The following is an 18,991-nucleotide window of genomic DNA, read 5'->3' as shown; positions in this document are numbered from 1 at the left end:
CCTCAAGGAGTAGCTTGAGGTGATGATGTAGGCAGTGAAGACGAACCTCGTTAACATACTGAGTTTGATTCTCTCTTACCCTTACTCTTTATATTTATTGCTGCTTCGTATTTTGTTTATATTTTATATTGTGTATTTGATTTATAATTGTTAATTTTTAAATACAACTCAATTCACCGCCCCTCTTGTGCTAGTCATCTGGGCAACACAAGGCTATTAAAATTTTACTTTGTAAGAAAATTTTCCATATATAGAAAATATTGTACACAAACTTCACAGAAAAATTGGATGATTCAACTTTTTGTAGACTAACCAACTCAACCAACAGTAGCATAAGAATTTCAATGTTGTCTCTATTGATCCTGTACAGGATGATACAAAATGATGGATCATATTAGAAACATCAGATGGCTCATATTTTAAACTAATGTTTTTGTTAGACTAGTATTAAACTTATCACAAGTAACTTTGCTAAAACTATCGATGTTATAAATATGTATTGCACTGTGTTATATTTTAAACTAATGTTTTTATCTTCTAATCTATGCAAACATGTAATTATTGTACTCTACTTAACTATCATTACCCCCAAATATTTGCTAGAATTCACATTTTTTCTCCTATGCCTTAAATTATTGATTGAAATCAATTTTTTTTTATTATAAAATATACATTATTTTTTTTAAATAACCATTTCACCCAACTAGGCAAACATGTTTTACTGTTAATCCTGTCCTAGTCTTATTAGATATCAACATGTTAGTTAGAAGTCAATTCAATGAATAGATAAATTCTCATAATTGATATATTATAGTCTTATTAGGTAAATTGACCATGTTTTATTACCAACCATGAACTTTTAATTCACAAGTTACGTGGACCAGTTATTTATACCTTTTGTATTTTAAACTTAATAATATATGTACATCACATTGAATATAACTAATGTACTCAAGTAATGCAATGCCCTTAAAACAAATATTTATTAAATAAAAATCATTACAAAATATCACTCGAATTAAATTATAAGGCATTAATCACAACAATAATAGACTCGGTATCAGTGATTCATCCATTTACCGAAGCATCAAACTCCTACCATCCCCACATCCCTCAAACTAAAAGAAGACAACAGAGGACACAGGACTACACAGATAAAAGATCAGTCCTCAGACTAATATAGGAGAGCAAAAGGAACAACCCTATCAAAATACAAGGCCATCCACAGAACGAAACAAAAGATCAGAGAAAATAATCCATTCTGAAAACCTTGGAGAAAACTCAAAAATACCAGTCAAATCCTCAATTCAAAACTCAGACAATAGGTTGCAGAAGAACCAGATTGCACATACGAAGAAGCAACACTAAGGCATTCTCAGACCCCAAAAGCGAACGTTCCTTTTTATAAGCGAAGGGCTCAACTGCTCAAAAACCAACCTGCACTGCAGGCTGCAGCGCTTTGTATGGACCAAGCACAGTGAAAAGGATTGAAACTTGTTGTAGATTCAATCCACCAAATGATTGGTAGATTAAACGTGGAAAGATAGCTGGAGGGAAGGCTAAACCTCAAGGGATCAAAAGGGTAAAGGTGAAGAAGCTGAAAGGTCACCTTTTGGACTCGATTGATTGACAGTTGAAAAGATAATGGATAACATTCAGTTGAGTAATTTAGAGATGATAAGACAAGACAGGCACAGAAAGTTCAAAGTGGATTCTCGGGTAATGCCATAAATATGGTCGTAGTGAATAGAAACCCAAGCATGAGGAATGCCCAAAAGCCAAACAATGCAAGTGCACAAGCTTTGCAGTGAGCTATAAAGAGACAAGATAGAAAATACAAATTGGCTTGGATACCATGCCTGCTTAAAGCAGGCTAACAAATGTCCGTTCAGAACCAAAATTTTTGAATCCATCATGGCAAATGTCTGAATATCATCATTTGTTTAGTAATGTCACCAGCTATGTCCATTTATTTATTTTTTTTCCATCTTGATCATTTTCATAACACAAAGTCTGACGCGAAGTAAGAACAAGAAATAAATATGGCCCAGGGTAAAATGAAGGAATCCGATGCATTTATGGCTTTCAAGTCAACTTACACTAATTTAGCTCCATCTCCTTCTATCCTCCTCTTCATCCACAGGAGTGTACCAGGCTGGCCGTCGCTTAGAGTTGCTCAACCTGTAGTTTAAGAGCAGTTCTTCATCACAAAGTGCCCTAGTAGCCACCAGAACAAGTGTCTTCAAAACAGCAACATCTGACCCACCATTTCCTGAACCCCCAAATTTGAACCAAAAGCTGCCAAATCTTTTCATCTTTACTTCTTCAGCATTTCCAAACAATATATTTGGAATATAGGGTCTCATGTTTTTCTCAGTTAATGGGAAATCATAAGGGCAAATCATGACATTGGGGACCATGCCTTTTGCTGGGTGGTTAGCAAAATGAGCAAAAGCCAATGGGTTTCTCCGCTCCAATACATCACCCTTGATACCTGCTCGTGTACCTTCCAAAGGAGTACTGAGCAATTTCCAGACACGCTCTGAACCCTTCTCAACACCTTGCATGTCTGGCTTAAAGTCTGCCATGCTAAGGCCATTCCAAACTTCACGGCCTTCACCCCCAAAACCCCAAGGTTGGGCGTTGATCACACTTCCATCATACCGAGTGATCAAATATGGGTTTCGTGCATCAACTTTTGGGTATCCAGGAATGTAACGGTAGTAAGCTGGGAAGTATATTACGCCGGGGTAAAAAGCTACAACTGCACCCACATCAGCTTCACCATCTAAAAATAAGCCTTGCCCAGCTTCCTCATGGAGTATTTGAGATGGCTTGATATCAAGTCGGTAACCAATGAGGTCCTTTAGTCTTTCAGAGACCTCAGCTTGTTTTGATGGCCTTGTTTCCGGTATAACTGTGCTGAAAAATCATCAATATTCAGTAGTTATGTGGTTTTTTTTGGTTGGGGGGGGGGTTTGTTCTAGAACTCTCACACACACACACATGGGTAATCAGAAACAAGGGATCTGACACAATTAATTCAGGCTGCTGTTTCTATGCATAAGCAGACAACGGGTACAGAAGAAGCAAAGAATGAAGTAAGGTCAAACAGTACATGTGATTCTTACGATGCCTTTTCTACTATTTCCTTTTTTCTTCAAAATTTACAAAACGTCTATTTCAAAATTCCATGAAATTGCATCCAAATTGACAGGGTCTAAATATTTAGGCCACAAAGGGCATTACCTACCCATATTGCAAGTGACATAATAAACAAAAGTTTGTGGTCAACAATTTGATGAAAAATTAATCATGACAAACAAAACTGATACAAGCTGACAGAAGAAAAGATCAAATGAATGTTTCCTATGACTGAGATGTCAAGAGAACCCTCTGCAACACAAGATGGAGAAGGAAAGAAGTTTCCTGCAACAGTCACTCTTAGGCTAAGCACCAGCACCAGTCCATGGGAGGCCAACACATGGACACTGCCCTCTCCAAAGCACCATGCCTTAAACTCAATTTAAACATACTGGAGGGAGGCAATCCACCCCCCCCCCCCCCCCCCCCCCCCCCCAAAAAAAAAAAAAAAAAAAAAACACACACACACACATACACAGCCCCTGCTACTCAAATGATAGATTTTATTTGCTGGCATCTCACTTGGAAAAGATTGAATCTTGACTTCTAAGTACTTCTACACTTTCCAAATAGATAAACTTGTTTACGTAAACCAGTGAACTTGTGTTCATTAACATCATTCCTCATAATCAAGATCATTCCATTATGTCATCCATATAGGAACTGACAGAATAAAACTACGTGATTCTGAACATGTCAAGGTGCATCATGCCATCTTATGCTCATAATAACTTTGTAAAAAGTTTTCTGGATAGCAAATGGAACCTTACCAGCATGGTAATTAGGTTGGTCATCCTTGCCAACAGCAAAACTAAGGCCACTACGACGAGGAGCAGCAGCTGATTGTGGTGGCAATTCGAGTGCCTCATCTATCTTTTTATTATTAGGGAGAAGAATTTCATCCATAGACATGCAAAAACTTTTGATTTGTGAGTGGATGTTTTCTTGGACTTGCTTCTGTTGATCAGAAACGGAGGCTTTATTCGCCATATCAATAATTTCCTCTGCATCCACCTTGTCAGCATTCCTTCCCAAACGATTGTAGCTGGACGTTTAAATCTTTCATGAGCAAAAATTGAGATTTAGGACAAGCAATGACTATATGTACTGAACGACAAAGGTAGCATCAAATTCACATGAAACAAAAACATATCTCTGTTCCAAATTTGATATGCATGGTTTGTTTATACATTCATTAAAAGAAATTCCCCCACCTAAAAGCCCTTCTCTTCAGATTCATATATTTATTGTGAAATGGAAGGAATAATTTCTAAATATATATGTTACTTAAATAATAGTAAATTTTTTTTATAAGTAACAAGATATATAATAGTAAACGTTCTAAAGTGCACCTAACTTGAGCAGTTCATGAAAATAATTTTGAATTTACTTCATCAAAATAAGTAGCATGTACAAAGTTTCATCAACAGCATGACTGCAGGAGTTAAAAGATTTATGACGCTTCGAAAGTAAAATTGGCCCAAAACTATACATTCATTAGTGTCAATCTCAATACAAAATACTGAAATGCTTAAATTATCATGGTGCATTCACTTCTATATTGAAATAACACCAAATTAGGAGCTAGAAAATAGCAGGTCTATGTAATTTACAGGCTTGGTATTTGTGTATCCAAATGGTCAGAAGTTTTTTATACTAACTCAGAAGTGGGCGTGGGATATGTATATAATTATTATTACTATTGAAAAATTTGAAGAAAGAAAGGAAAAATGAATGAAAAATAAAAGGAATTAACTGAATGATTGCATCATGATTGATGACTAACGACTAATGCTTGATGATTGATGACTAATGACAAACAAATGATGACGACTACTAGCAATGGATAACGGGGTGGATAGCAACACTGGAATGGTATGTGCACCTAGTGATGTCCATCTCCGTTTTCTATCATGACTGTTGAGATCGCCCAACCCATGGGCACAGGGGGTAATCATATCAATGATTGATGGATTGTATGTAATGAAAAAAAAAGTAATGCTTAAGTTATGCATGATGATTAAAAGGAAAAGCTTAATTGAATAATGGTATGTTTACAATTTCATGTATTGCTTCCTACTTTAGAATATAAATTAAAACAAAACTAATTGGGTATTTGGCTCACTGTGTTGTTTTTACATGTTAACCGGCCTAGTGAAGGACAATGTGATGGAAAAGTTGAGAGACAGGACATTGCTAAGGGAGAAGAGACAGGACATTGCTAAGGGAGAAGAGACGTAAACCTAGACGTTCCTAAAGTTTATTTTTCTCTTACATGATTCTTGAGAATTAGCACAAGACTCAAAGAATTTTTTTAATAAGTGCTACTGATGACCTTTTATCTGATAAAACTTGGATTATTTTTGCTTTATGGATTTTTTTATACCTCACTAATGTTTGATTTTTAACATTTATTAGCATTCCTGACCTTGTAAGGGGGGGAATGCCCAACAGCTCTATTTTATAATGTTCCATAATGAATCCATCCAAGAGAATTATTCATCAATCTGACAACTCTTATTCTGCCCCCCTATCTTTACATATGAGTACAAATGGTAACTTGAGCAACAGAAGCCACGTACAGTTCATGTTCCGTGGTGGCATGATAAGATAATAAAGTGACAAGGACCTGGTATAAAGAAACAGCCGATTTATGTCTGCTTCAAATTGTAGTTGTCTAGGATCCTTAGCAAACATGGGATTTTTCGCAAGATTTTTCACTGCCTGGGAATACCATTTACAAGCAAAAAAATTATAATATAATTTCAAATTGTAGTTTCAATTCATCACCAAGCAAAAATCTAATTCAGTTAAAGGGTGCAGAAAAAGAAACACCAATAAGGGATGCAAGAAAAGAGAAATGCATAAAAAAGCAGGTTAAATACATGAGCACATTAAAGCCTATGGTGAAGAAGTGGTCTTCGTTGTGATAATATGCACCTTGCATGCCATTCCAAGCTCATACTTCTTCCCAGAAGGAAAGCTTCCAGCAAGGCTCACCCATTGTCTAATGTTAGGCATCATAATTTAACTAAGCACATAAGCCTTCATTCATTCATACACCATATAATCTGCAATTTACAACTCGTCAGTGAACAACTAACCATTTTCCTCTAACCAGATTGTCGTGCCCAAAAATGTCTTAAATTTGCAAATTAATGCTAGAAAGTTTCAAAAGGCTGATGCATGTCCTCAACTTCCTCTTTATATTCTAGCTGGCTTGCTGCCCCCCACTTTCCCTGATGCAACAATAGGGTCCTACGATCCCAAATAATGATCCTGCAATGCTGGTTTCATCCTACATGACTATAACCTTTTGGACGATCCAGGTCCTTCATTTCAATTGACATATTACGGGCCATGCTAGTCATGTCAAGCAATTTATTTAACTCCTTTTTGACATATTCAATCTATTAAGAACTCCTCCAGTCTGTCTTTAATGATGCATTTTTCAAGAGTAAGGCCTGGTTTGTTTTCACAAACCATCTCATCTCATCTAATCATTTCAACTTTTCCAAACTCCCAAACAAAATACAAAAATAATTCAAAATTTTCAAATCTCAAAACAAAAATAATATTAAAAAACTATATTCTAACAATATTTTATTCAACTTTCATCTTATCTCGTCTATGTAACCAAACAAGGCCTAAAGCAACATAATCATTTAAAGAAAATGAAAATTCAGCAAAAGTAAACCCATTCCCAGAAAGAGGAGGGAGGGAGGGGTGGCACAGAGGGAGAGAGAGAGTAAACCACATGCGTTTTCAATTGGCATCTATGCTACTGTCACAACTTTCAAACCCATTCTCACCATTTTTTTAGTTGCTGAGAAAAGAAGAAAAAATAAGAAGAAAAAAACAAATTTAAATCTTATGTTATAACTTATACTTGTCCTAGGTTTGTATAAAATCAGAAACCCAACTCAATCAGTTCAATAATAGTAGTAGATTAAGCTGAGTGGAGCAGAGCTTCTTGGTGGCATGAATGGGAAATTCAATACCCAACGAATTTGACCATCTCTTTTTCTTTTCTTTTCTTTTTTTTTTTTTGATAATTAATAAGAATTTTATTACCATCTTCCCTTCTACGCGTTTTGTAGGAAAACAAAAGGATCCAATGATGACTAATTTCGAGGCACATGCTTGAGAAATGGAGAATAATGATTCCAGCAAAACTAAAACAACGTTCTTGAGAGAGAGTGAGACAGAGTGTTACCTGTTGGAATTTGTGGAAGAGAATAGCCATTGTGAAGCGAGTCCAGAAAGCAGAGTCTTCTCACTGTGACGGCTTGGAGGCTGCTTTACTAGATTTAGCAAAAAGGAGAAACGAATTACAGCCGACCGAAACTATTATTTGGACAATGTTAAAGCAGAAATAGCAAACTTCCAGCAAACACCAAATCTGGGAGCGCGTATCATGATGCAAAATTCAAATGTATTGAATCAAAGACAAAGCATGGCCCACTACAGTTTCTCAATTTCTAACCTCCGTATATACAATACGAGTCCAAGCAAACAAAGAAAATGCTTGATGTAATCAGTTCAGTCAGAGTTTTGCCGTGAAATAACAGCAGAGAGAGGTAGCTTACCGTGGACGGTGGATGGAGCTGGACTGCTAGGTGGCTGGTGAGCTGCGAAGGAGCGGCTGCTTGATGGGCTGGACAAGTCGGCACTCGACAGATTTTAATTTAGGGTTTAAAGCATTGATTTGAACTGGAAAAGGGATCACGGAAGAGGAGGTAAGTGCCGTTTGTTCATCATAATTAATGCGTAATCAGTTCATTTGTTCTGGTTTTGAATAAAATTTGAGATTAAACCCGTATAAACCGATTTTATATTTTTAAAAATTGATTTCGTATCGATTATTCCTCTAAACTGATTCTTTTAATTTTATCGATTTTAGTTTAGTTTTTCAATTTTAATATACTATATTATATATTAATATACTATATTATATATTACATAATATAATATATAATACTATAGTTATAATATATTGTAATATATTATAAATTATAGTGATATATTATAGAATATTATAATATTTAGTGATATAGTATGAGTATAACTATTAATATAATAAATTATAATAATATAAGATTTTAAAATTTCATATTATATTACTTAATAATTTATCATATAATACAAAATTATTTTATATAATTATATGTTATATATTAAAATTATATACAATATAAAAAATTAAAATATATATATGAACTAATCCGGTCCAATTTTCGAAAAAAACTAGAATCGAACTGATTTTAACCGGTTTTAAGAAAAATAAAATTGATATTGGACCAAATCAAACTCTATACCGGTTCGGTCTGGTCTAGTTTACCAGTTCATCAATTATTTTTTGCCCCTATTAGTGTGTAGAGTGGGTGGAACTAGGGCTGTACACGAACTGTTGGAGTCCAAAATCGGGGGAGAACGGTCAATCGGCAGTAGAAAATACAAAAAATCGATGTCAACCAGTTTTGTCCCAATCTGAACCAAGTTTCAATTGCTGAACTAGTTGATATAATATATATGTATATATAAGGTAAAAGGACGTAGTTTCACTTAAATGATTTAAACAGAGTCATTTTATACCCACGATTTTGGAAAAAATTATATAAAATGACGTTATTTGATTTAATACACCAAACATCGTCGTTTGGGTTAAGGTGCCCTAACCTCCCAAGCCACCCCTTCCCCTTAGTGCGTCATTCTTCTTTGAAAGAACTCTCTCTCTCTCTCTCTCTCTCTCTCTCTCTCTCTCTCTCTCTCTCTCTCTCTCTCTCTCTCTCTCTCTCATGCCATCAATCCATTTAAGATTTGTTAATGGGGTTCTTGTTCCATTGTCGTTCCTCTCTCCCTCCATCCATTTGAGCCGGGCTTTAGGCTCTTTCTTAGATTCTCTCATCTTCAATTCATTTTAGGTTTGTTGATGGGGTTCTTTTAATTTTTCTAGTTGCCGGTCGGTTGTAATCCCCTTCAATTCTCCGTTTCGATCGGTATCACCACCTAAAAAACATGTTGGTGCGTTTCGGTTTCAGATCAAAACCGCACTTATAGGATCGGTTTTCACCCCTAGGTGGAACATCCGTTTTGTTGAGGATACAGAGAACAGGGATGTTGTTGCATTGCCGTTTTGGTAAGTTAATATATTCCATGTGTGATGTTAGGGCTCTTGGATTTTTTATTTGATGTCTCTAAGTTAGTACTGAGCAAACATTCGAAAAATCAATTCTGAATCCGACTCCACTCCGACAATGCTCTAGCTCTGCTCGAACCTTGACAAAATTGAGTCGTGGTCAAGTTTTTTTTCATGTTCCACATGGTTGGAGTCAGAGGTTTCGTTGTACCAACTCCAACTCTGAGATTGTACATATGTTATAAAAATATATGTATTTATCTATAATTGATCATATATACTATAGTTATATAACTAAAACTTATATAGTTAAATTCAATAATATACTAGCATGTGTTAATTCTTATAAAATAATATACTTATACTGTAATATAAATAGACTAAATTGACTACTAATAGACTAGTATTATAACACTATATAATACTAATGTATTACTATCATGTAATACTAATGTATAATAACACTAGTATAATAACATGTAATACTAAGTCTAGCATATGATAACATGCAATACTATAGCATAATAACATGTAATTAAACACTATAATACTAATGTATAATAACACTAGTATAATAACATGTAATACTAAGTTTAGCATATAATAACATGCAATACCATATTATAACAACATGTAATTAAACACTATAATACAAGTCTATAGTAATAATAAGTTAGACACTAGTATATAATAGTATAATGAGTTTATAACATCATTATTCAACCCTTTAAACCTTGTAAATTTGATTGGGTCAAGAAAAATTAGATTTGGACTTGATAGCATCTCAAATCCTAACCAAACTTTCTTTAAACCCCAAATGAAGCGCACTTGTTTAAAGCCCACAAATTTTGGTCACATTGGCAAATTTTTTTAAGGAAAATCCCACCCACCCATGGTAGGCCAACCTCTATCTATGACAGTTCCAAAAAGTTACTTGATGTAAGAGGAAAAAGCCACCTTACCACCACCCTTCTTACCACCACCCTTCTCTGGGAAGTTTCCTTAGCTAAAAACCATTCACTATTTGCACCTTTTTGTAACATAGTCACCATCCATCAATGTGCCACTCAAGCCCATATTTCACTTTTAAGAAATTTCTTAGGCATGCAAGTCACCCTTTTACTCAATTCACCAATTTTCATTTCCGTTCTTGGAGATAAATACTTAGAAACTCTCTCGGGTAGTGTTGCCCAGATGACTAACACAAGAGGGGGGGTGAATTGAGTTGTATTAAAAAAAATAACAATTATAAATCAAATATATAATATAAAATATAAATAAAATATGAAATAACAATAAATATAAAGAGTAAGGGTAAGAGAGAAGCAAACTCAGTATGTTAACGAGGTTCGGCCCCACTGCCTACGTCCTCGCCTCAAGCTACCCCTTGAGGATTCCCAAATTCACTATTCAACCTCCTTCAGGTGGAGATAGAAACCTATTACACCTTTGAACAACACCGCTACAAAGGATCCGTGTAGAACACCCTCTACACTTGCAATCACCTTACACGTGGTGATTCAACTATTCTCTGTGTAGAATACTTTCTACACACACAAGGGTTATACACACCCTTTTTCTGATACAAAAGCTGATAGTGGGTAGGTTATCAGAAAACACTCCTCAACGAGTGAAATAAGAACAATACAGCGCAAGCTATATCTCTCAAAATGAACAAGGATTAAGGCTCAATGTTTAGAGAAGAGAGAATGAAAGCTTTGAATGAATGTTGTATGCTCTTGGTGTTGTAAATGTGAAGCTCTCAAATGATCTATTTATAGGCATATGAGACTTCATATTCAAATTTAAAAAGATTCACATGTCAAAGACAACATCATTCACTTTTTCAAAAAATTCAAATAAAAGGTTCTTCTTTTTCAATTGTCAAAGACAACATCATTCACTTTTTCAAAGAATTCAAATAAAAGGTTCTTCTTTCTCAATTGTCAAAGACAACATCATTCACTTTTTCAAAAAAATCAAACCTAATCTTTTACTTTTGGCATATGACAAAATGAGCACACTTTCATTTTCAAAAAATTCAAACCTAATCTTTTACTTTTTGTATAAGTCTAAAAAAGCATCAATCACTTTTGAAAATATTCAAATAAAACATGCACATGTGAAAGATGACAATCAATCATCTTTAATATTTTCAAAGTTCAACCCTTTAATCAAGGCATGCACATGCAAAAGATGACAATCAATCATCTTTCAAAATTTTCAAATTTAATTTTCAAAAATATTCATGCACATGTGGAAAATGTATTTTAATGCTTTATGATAAAATATTAATTTTGAGCATTAATCCTAATTTCGAATTTTGAAGAGATTTACAACATTACTCTATAATTATAATGTGAACTTGTTCCCTTCTTGCTCATGCTTGTTTCCTTGATGTGCTTGACTCCATTGTGTAGACAACTTGAGCTTGAGACTTCTTTATTCTTTGAATTCATTTGTTATCATCAAAATCCATGTGTAGATTTATAATCACATGAAACTTGAAACCTTGAGTTCAACAATCTCCCCCTTTTTGATGATGACAAATATTTGATAGAACTTGAAACCTATATTAATACTTAAGCTCCCCCTGAAAATATGCGTTAGTTTTTCAAGCAAAAGTATAAATATAATTCCAAGCATATATAACAAGTTTAGCAATTTAAACAATGTTAATGTTCTAGTCTAACACTTCTCCCCCTTTTGGCATCATTAAAAAGGATCCGCAACAAGTAAATGGACTGAAGAAAATGATGCGTTTAATAGTCACTGTAGATAGTTGAAAAATGGAGCCGTCCGTGACCCGACAAGTGCTGCAAAGCCTCGAGGCCTAACTCTATGAATTTAATACGGCTAAAGATTTAAACAATCGCCTGATGTTGTTGACAAACGGGATTGAAGGCTCCGAGTTTCTATAAAAAAATGATCATTTTCATCTATCGGATGCCAAAAAAATAATCACTTCTTGACTTGAGTTCTGTTTTTCCACAACGATAGAATGGCTGAGCAATTCTCTTCCACTAATGTTCCAGACTTGAATCAGGAACCCTTGACGCATCAATCATCAATCTTCTCTCCTGAGGCCGTCAATACCATGATAGGAGCAGTGAACCGTTTTTCTAGTAAGGCTGATTCTGAGATTATTGCAGAATCAAGAATGCTCAGTAATCAATATGCTGCCTCTGTTACGATCATGTCTCGAAGGTTAATGGCGAGGGTGAGTGAGATTGATCATCTTAACATGCAAATATCTGAGTTACGACAGAAGCTTGCTAATAAGGATAGTGAGAATAAAAGGCTAAAGCAAGAAAACCAAGAGTTGAAAAAATTTGCAGATTGGTATGCTCATGATCTGCAACCACGAATAGAAGAGCTGGAACGAGAAAGGGTTCAGATACAAGGTCAACATCGGCAGATAACAGCAGAGGTTCATCGTTTACTAGAAAAATAGGGACAATCTACTGTTAATCTCGCTGGCTTAGTAAGAAAACTTTTGACAATGTGTGTCCAGCATATCTTGTATTTCTTTTGACTAAATAAGATTTGAAGATAAAATAGTTTGTCTTATTCTTTATGCTATCTCTATAAAATCAGTCCTGAAGTTCATCTAATCCGCATCAAGTTTTCATCTCATCTCTATAACTCATCTGCATTCCTTCAGCATTCTCGTTTTAAGCCTTCTATTCTTTTCTCAATGGCTCATTCTTCTAACATTTCTCTAGATCCATCCATGAGGCATTCTGCATCTCAACCTCCTGTTCTTTCTGCAGCTACCATTGGTGCCATGTTGCAGCAAGAAAATAATAATCTGACTAATAAGTCAGATTCTGATGCTATTTATGACTTGGTGAGTCTTGGGACTCGCTACTCTTCCTCTATTGTGGCTTTTTCTCAGCGGCTACAAGCCAAAAATCACGAAGTTGAAAAGCTCAAAGAACAAATTGTTGTACTTCAACAAATTGTTCAAGAGTCTCACACAAGGGAAGGAATCATTCGGCAGAAGAATAAACAGTTGAAATCTTTATTAGATTCTTCATTCCGCTTGCCGGTTCCCATGAATAAGAATGACATGATATTGTATGAAGAGAATGAGCGTCTCAAACATGAGGCTAAGAATCTCAAATTTATGTAAAAGTATTAAAAAAAAATCTATCTCTATTTTTATTGACTCTGGTCTATCTTTTAAGAGATATTCATAGCATGCATCATACCTATTTCTCTTCTGATCATACATAATCTATCTTCTGGTAAAGGTTTTGTGAAAATATCTGCTAACTGATCGTGTGTGTTTGTGAACTCTAACATTATATCACCTTTTTGCACATGATCTCGAAGAAAATGATACCTTATTTCAATATGCTTAGTTCTAGAATGTTGTATTGGGTTCTTTGAAAGATTTATAGCACTTGTATTATCACATTTGATTGGAATGTGATTATACATGAGTTTAAAATCTTCAAGTTGTTGCTTCATGTAGAGAACTTGAGCACAACAACAACCCGCAGCAACATATTCTGCCTCAGCAGTAGATAGTGCAACAGAATTTTGTTTTTTACTAAACCAGGAAACTAATGCATGACCTAAGAAATGGCATGCTCCACTAGTGCTTTTTCGATCTATTTTACAGCCAGCATAATCTGCATCTGTGTAGCTGATTAGATCGAAAGATGTGTGCTTAGGGTACCATAACCCTAGGTTAATTGTACCACTAAGATATCTAAGAATGCGCTTAACTGCAATTAAATGTGATTCTTTTGGAGATGATTGAAAACGTGCACATAAGCACACACTAAACATAATATCTGGTCTACTGGCTGTTAAATATAATAAGCTACCAATCATACCTCGATATATCTTCGAGTCAACTGGCTTACCGGATTCATCTTTATCAAGTTTAGTTGATGGGCTCATTGGTGTTCCAATTTCCTTAGCATTTTCCATCCCAAACTTCTTCAGTAATTCCTTAATATATTTTGATTGATTGATGAATGTCCCACTTTTTGTTTGCTTAATTTGCAATCCGAGAAAGAATGTAAGTTCACCCATCATGCTCATCTCAAATTCTTCCTGCATAGTCTTAGCAAAAACTTGACACATATTTTCATTAGTAGCACCGAATATTATATCATCAACATAAATCTGAATCAAAAGAATATCATCATTTTCATATTTAATGAAAAGAGTTGTGTCGATTTTTCCTCTTGAAAAACCTTTTTCAATCAAGAAACCACTGAGTCTCTCGTACCAAGCTCTAGGAGCTTGTTTAAGTCCATATAGTGCTTTTGTGAGTTTGAAAACATGATTTGGGGAAATATGATTTTCAAAACCTGGAGGTTGCTCAACATATACCTCTTCATTTATAAAACCATTTAAGAAAGCACTTTTAACAACCATTTGAAAAAGTTTGAAATCTTTATAACAAGCATATGCAAGTAGCATTCGAATAGCTTCTAATCTTGCGACAGGTGCATATGTCTCATCATAATCGATTCCTTCTTCTTGATTAAAACCTTGGGCTACAAGTCGAGCCTTATTTCTAGTAATGACTCCAGACTCATCTTTCTTGTTTCTAAAAACCCATTTTGTTCCAATAATAGTATAATTTTTGGGTCTAGGAACAAGTGTCCAAACATCATTTCTTTCAAATTGATTCAACTCTTCTTGCATAGCTAGAATCCAAGATTCATCAAGAAGTGTGTCATCAATATTTTTGGGTTCAATTTGAGATAGAAAAGCAGTATGATTACAAATATTTCTAAGAGATGATCGAGTACTTACACCTTGTGAAGGTTCTCCCAAAATTTGTTCAACTGGATGATCTTTCACAAATTTCCACTGTTTGGTTGCATCTTGTATTAAATTTTGATGATCTTTCCTGATGGCTCCATGTTGAACTTCCTCTATTGCTTTCTCTTTGTTGAGATTGAGACTTTCTGTGTTATTTATACCTTCTGTTTCTTCATCAATAGATTTCTTGGAGAGTGGAGAATTAGATTCATCAAATACTACATGCATAGATTCTTGTACAGTTAAAGTCTTTTTGTTGAATACTCTATAAGCTTTACTATTAGTAGAATACCCGAGAAAAATACCTTCATCAGATTTTGCATCAAACTTGCCTAAATTATCTCTGTCATTCAAAATAAAACATTTGCATCCAAATACATGAAAGTAACCAATGTTGGGCTTTTTCTCATTCCAAAGCTCATAGGGGGTTTTATCTAATTTAGACCTTAACATAACTCTATTTATAACATAACATGCAGTACTTACCGCTTCGGCCCAAAAATAACTAGGCAAGTTGTTCTCATTGAGCATTGTTCTTGCCATCTCTTGAAGAGATCTATTTTTCCTCTCTACTACCCCATTTTGTTGAGGAGTTCGAGGAGCAGAAAAATTATGAATAAAACCGTTTTCATCACAAAATGTTTCAATATTTTTATTAACAAACTCTTTTCCCCTATCACTTCGGATACTTGAAATAGTATAGCCCTTTTCATTTTGAATTCTCTTGCATAACTTGGTAAAGGCATTATGTGCCTCATCTTTATGAGCAAGAAAGATGACCCAAGTATATCTAGAGAAATCATCAACAATAACAAATGCATAATATTTTCCTCCTAGACTTGCAACTCTATTTGGTCCAAAAAGATCCATGTGTATCAGTTGCAATGGTCTAGTAGTGGAAATATGTTTCTTAGTTTTAAAAGAAGTTTTTGTTTGTTTACCAAATTGACATGCATCACAAATTTTGTCTTTAAGAAAATATGTTTTTGGTAAACCTCTCACAAGATCATTTTTTGAAAGTTTGGAAATAAGTTCCATGTTGGCATGACCTAATCTTCTATGCCATAACCAACTAGTTTCATTTTGAGCTGACAAGCAAATAGCATCTTGTGAGGTAATTTCTTCAAAATCAATTGTATAAACATTATTGTTTCTAAAAGCAATAAAACAAATATTACAATCATGATCATTCAAAATAATGCATTTATCCATTTTAAAAGTAACTGTAAATCCTTTATCACATAATTGACTTATGCTCAAAAGATTATGTTTTAAACCTTCAACAAGTAGAACATCTTCAATTATGAGAGAAGATTCATTACCAATTTTACCTATTCCCACGATCTTCCCTTTCGAGTTGTCTTCAAATGTCACGTGTCCTTCTTCTTTAGATCTAAGATCAAAGAACTTAGTCTTGTCTCCCGTCATGTGTCTTGAACATCCACTATCTAAAAACCACTTATTTTTGCTTGTGGATGACTTCATGCATACCTATAAAAACAATTAAAATGATTTTTCTTGGTACCCAAGTTCTTTGGGTCCTTTATTTATTAGTATTAGAAGAAACAAGATTTTTAGGTACCCATATGGCCCTAATAGTCATTGTATGATTTCTTCTAATAGGACAAGTATGATAATTATGACCATTTCTATTACAAAAATTACAAATAGCATGTGACATATATGAAAAACTTGAATGATTATAATAATATCCTTTTTTGACAAAATTATTTTTATGAAAAGAATTTTGAATATTAGTCTTTGAGGTAGAATGATTATCAAAGAAATTTTTATAAGGTTTGTATTTTTGTTTTGGCATATATCCCAAACCTGCCTTGTCAAAAACACATCTTTGACTACCAAGAAGTTTTTCAAAATTTCTTTTTCCATTCGTAAAGTTTTCAATAATATTTTCTAAATCGGTTTTCTTCTTATTCAATTCAAGATTTTCATCTTTCAAAATGATACTTTCTTTTCTTAAAATTTCAATTTCGTTTGTTAAAGAAGAATTTTTCTTTTTCAAAGCAGTATACTTGATACCCAATTTTTCAAATTCCTCATAAATCTCTTCTAAAACATTTTGCAATTCTTCATATGAAGGATTTTCAATATTATCAAGATTTGTTACCTCAATGTCATCTTTAGCCATAAGACAAAGATTTGCTGATTCTTCATTGCTTGCTTCACTATCTGAGCTACTTGAATCATCATCCCATGTAGCTTTCATTGCTTTCTTGCCCTTGTTTCGATCTTTCTTTAGCAGAGGACAATCTGGCTTGATATGACCAGGTTTATTACATTTATAACAAATTAAAGTGTCGTTTTTACCTGAATCTTTCTTGGAAAACTTTTTGAAAGATTTCCTCGGAGGAGTTCTATTTTTCTTCAAGAACCTCTGAATTCTTCTTGTTATCATCGCAACTTCTTCATCTTTATCGTCATTGTCCTCATCTTCATCACTTTCACTTTCATGAGGAACAGCTTTAAGTGCTAAGCTCTTCTTTGGTTTTCCTTCTTCTTCTCCTCTTTTCAATGTGTACTCATGGGTGATAAGTGACCCGATGAGTTCATTGACTTCGAGCTTCTTGAGGTCTCTAGCTTCAAGAATCGCTGTAACTTTTGATTCCCAACGTTTTGGTAAAGAGTTGAGAATTTTTCTTACTATCTCCACCTTGGAATAAACTTTGCCAAGAGCTGTCAAGCTGTTTATGATGTTAGTAAAACGAGTGTGCATACTAGAAATAGATTCATCATCATTCATCTTAAACATTTCATATTCATGAGTAAGAATATAAATTTTTGATTCCTTGACTTGCGAAGTTCCTTCATAGGTTACTTCCAAGTTATCCCAAATTTCCTTTGCCGTAGCGCAATTCATTATTCTATTAAACTCATTTCCATTAAGAGCATTATATAATAAATTCATAGCAGTTAAATTTAAAGTATAAAGTCTATCGTCTTCACGATCAAACTCTTCTTCTTCCTTTTTGACCTTTACTCCACCAACCACTTTTGTTGGAATATAAGGTCCATTTACAATACATTTCCATATTTCTCTACCTTGAGTTTGAAGAAATATTCTCATTCTAACTTTCCAGAATGAGTAATTATCTCCACAAAAGAGTGGAGGCCGACTACTAGATTGACCTTCACCAAATGAAGCTGCAATGTTAGCCATAAGATCTTAACTCAAAAGATAGTTAATCTTATAATAGAGCTCTTAGCTCTGATACCAATTGTTGCCCAGATGACTAACACAAGAGGGGGGGTGAATTGAGTTGTATTAAAAAAAATAACAATTATAAATCAAATATATAATATAAAATATAAATAAAATATGAAATAACAATAAATATAAAGAGTAAGGGTAAGAGAGAAGCAAACTCAGTATGTTAACGAGGTTCGGCCCCACTGCCTACGTCCTCGCCTCAAGCTACCCCTTGAGGATTCCCAAATTCACTATTCAACCTCCTTCAGGTGGAGATAGAAACCTATTACACCTTTGAACAACACCGCTACAAAGGATCCGTGTAGAACACCTTCTACACTTGCAATCACCTTACACGTGGTGATTCAACTATTCCCTGTGTAGAATACTTTCTACACACACAAGGGTTATACACACCCTTTTTCTGATACAAAAGCTGATAGTGGGTAGGTTATCAGAAAACACTCCTCAACGAGTGAAATAAGAACAATACAGCGCAAGCTATATCTCTCAAAATGAACAAGGATTAAGGCTCAATGTTTAGAGAAGAGAGAATGAAAGCTTTGAATGAATGTTGTATGCTCTTGGTGTTGTAAATGTGAAGCTCTCAAATGATCTATTTATAGGCATATGAGACTTCATATTCAAATTTAAAAAGATTCACATGTCAAAGACAACATCATTCACTTTTTCAAAAAATTCAAATAAAA

The 18,991-nt window shown here is 34.3% G+C and overlaps 2 protein-coding genes across 8 annotated transcripts; both read right to left on the bottom strand.

The window, feature by feature from the left end:
- Positions 1 to 1,830: 1,830 nt before the first annotated feature.
- LOC122313930 lies at positions 1,831 to 7,904 on the bottom strand. Of its 7 annotated transcripts, none has more exons than XM_043129254.1 (5): positions 7,734 to 7,904; positions 7,361 to 7,448; positions 5,774 to 5,868; positions 3,915 to 4,189; positions 1,831 to 2,917 (listed from the first exon to the last, which is right to left on the bottom strand). In XM_043129254.1, the coding sequence occupies exons 2-5, from the start codon at positions 7,388 to 7,390 to the stop codon at positions 2,106 to 2,108; spliced, it is 1,212 nt and encodes a 403-aa protein (XP_042985188.1). In that variant the 5' UTR covers positions 7,391 to 7,448; positions 7,734 to 7,904; the 3' UTR covers positions 1,831 to 2,105. The 7 variants fall into 7 exon arrangements, with proteins under 7 accessions (XP_042985188.1, XP_042985189.1, XP_042985192.1 ...); XM_043129255.1 differs by lacking the exon at positions 5,774 to 5,868 and adding an exon at positions 6,085 to 6,215 and having other exon boundaries at positions 7,734 to 7,903; XM_043129258.1 differs by lacking the exon at positions 5,774 to 5,868 and adding an exon at positions 6,085 to 6,215 and having other exon boundaries at positions 3,915 to 4,203; positions 7,734 to 7,902.
- Positions 7,905 to 13,540: 5,636 nt separating this feature from the next.
- LOC122312662 lies at positions 13,541 to 18,218 on the bottom strand (the record flags this gene model as incomplete). Its single annotated transcript, XM_043127324.1, has 3 exons — positions 13,541 to 14,740; positions 15,281 to 16,525; positions 17,619 to 18,218. Coding segments are annotated over 3 exons (3,045 nt in total), but the record flags the coding sequence as incomplete, so codon positions are not given.
- Between the last annotated feature and the right edge of the window lie 773 nt (positions 18,219 to 18,991).

This window comes from Carya illinoinensis, chromosome 6 (assembly GCF_018687715.1).
Source record: "Carya illinoinensis cultivar Pawnee chromosome 6, C.illinoinensisPawnee_v1, whole genome shotgun sequence".
Lineage (NCBI taxonomy): Eukaryota > Viridiplantae > Streptophyta > Magnoliopsida > Fagales > Juglandaceae > Carya > Carya illinoinensis.
Note: the sequence above shows the minus strand (reverse complement) of the source record. Positions and strands in the feature narration are given on the sequence as shown.

What these genes read in the sequence shown, in the direction of transcription:
- LOC122313930 (XM_043129254.1), bottom strand. Translation starts at nt 7,390, where the DNA reads ATGGCTATTCTCTTCCACAAATTCCAACAG. An exon ending in TCTTCCACAAATTCCAACAG is followed by an intron (nt 5,869 to 7,360) that starts GTAACACTCTGT and finishes TGGTATTCCCAG; the next exon opens with GCAGTGAAAAATCTTGCGAA. An exon ending in CGGCTGTTTCTTTATACCAG is followed by an intron (nt 4,190 to 5,773) that starts GTCCTTGTCACT and finishes TTAAACGTCCAG; the next exon opens with CTACAATCGTTTGGGAAGGA.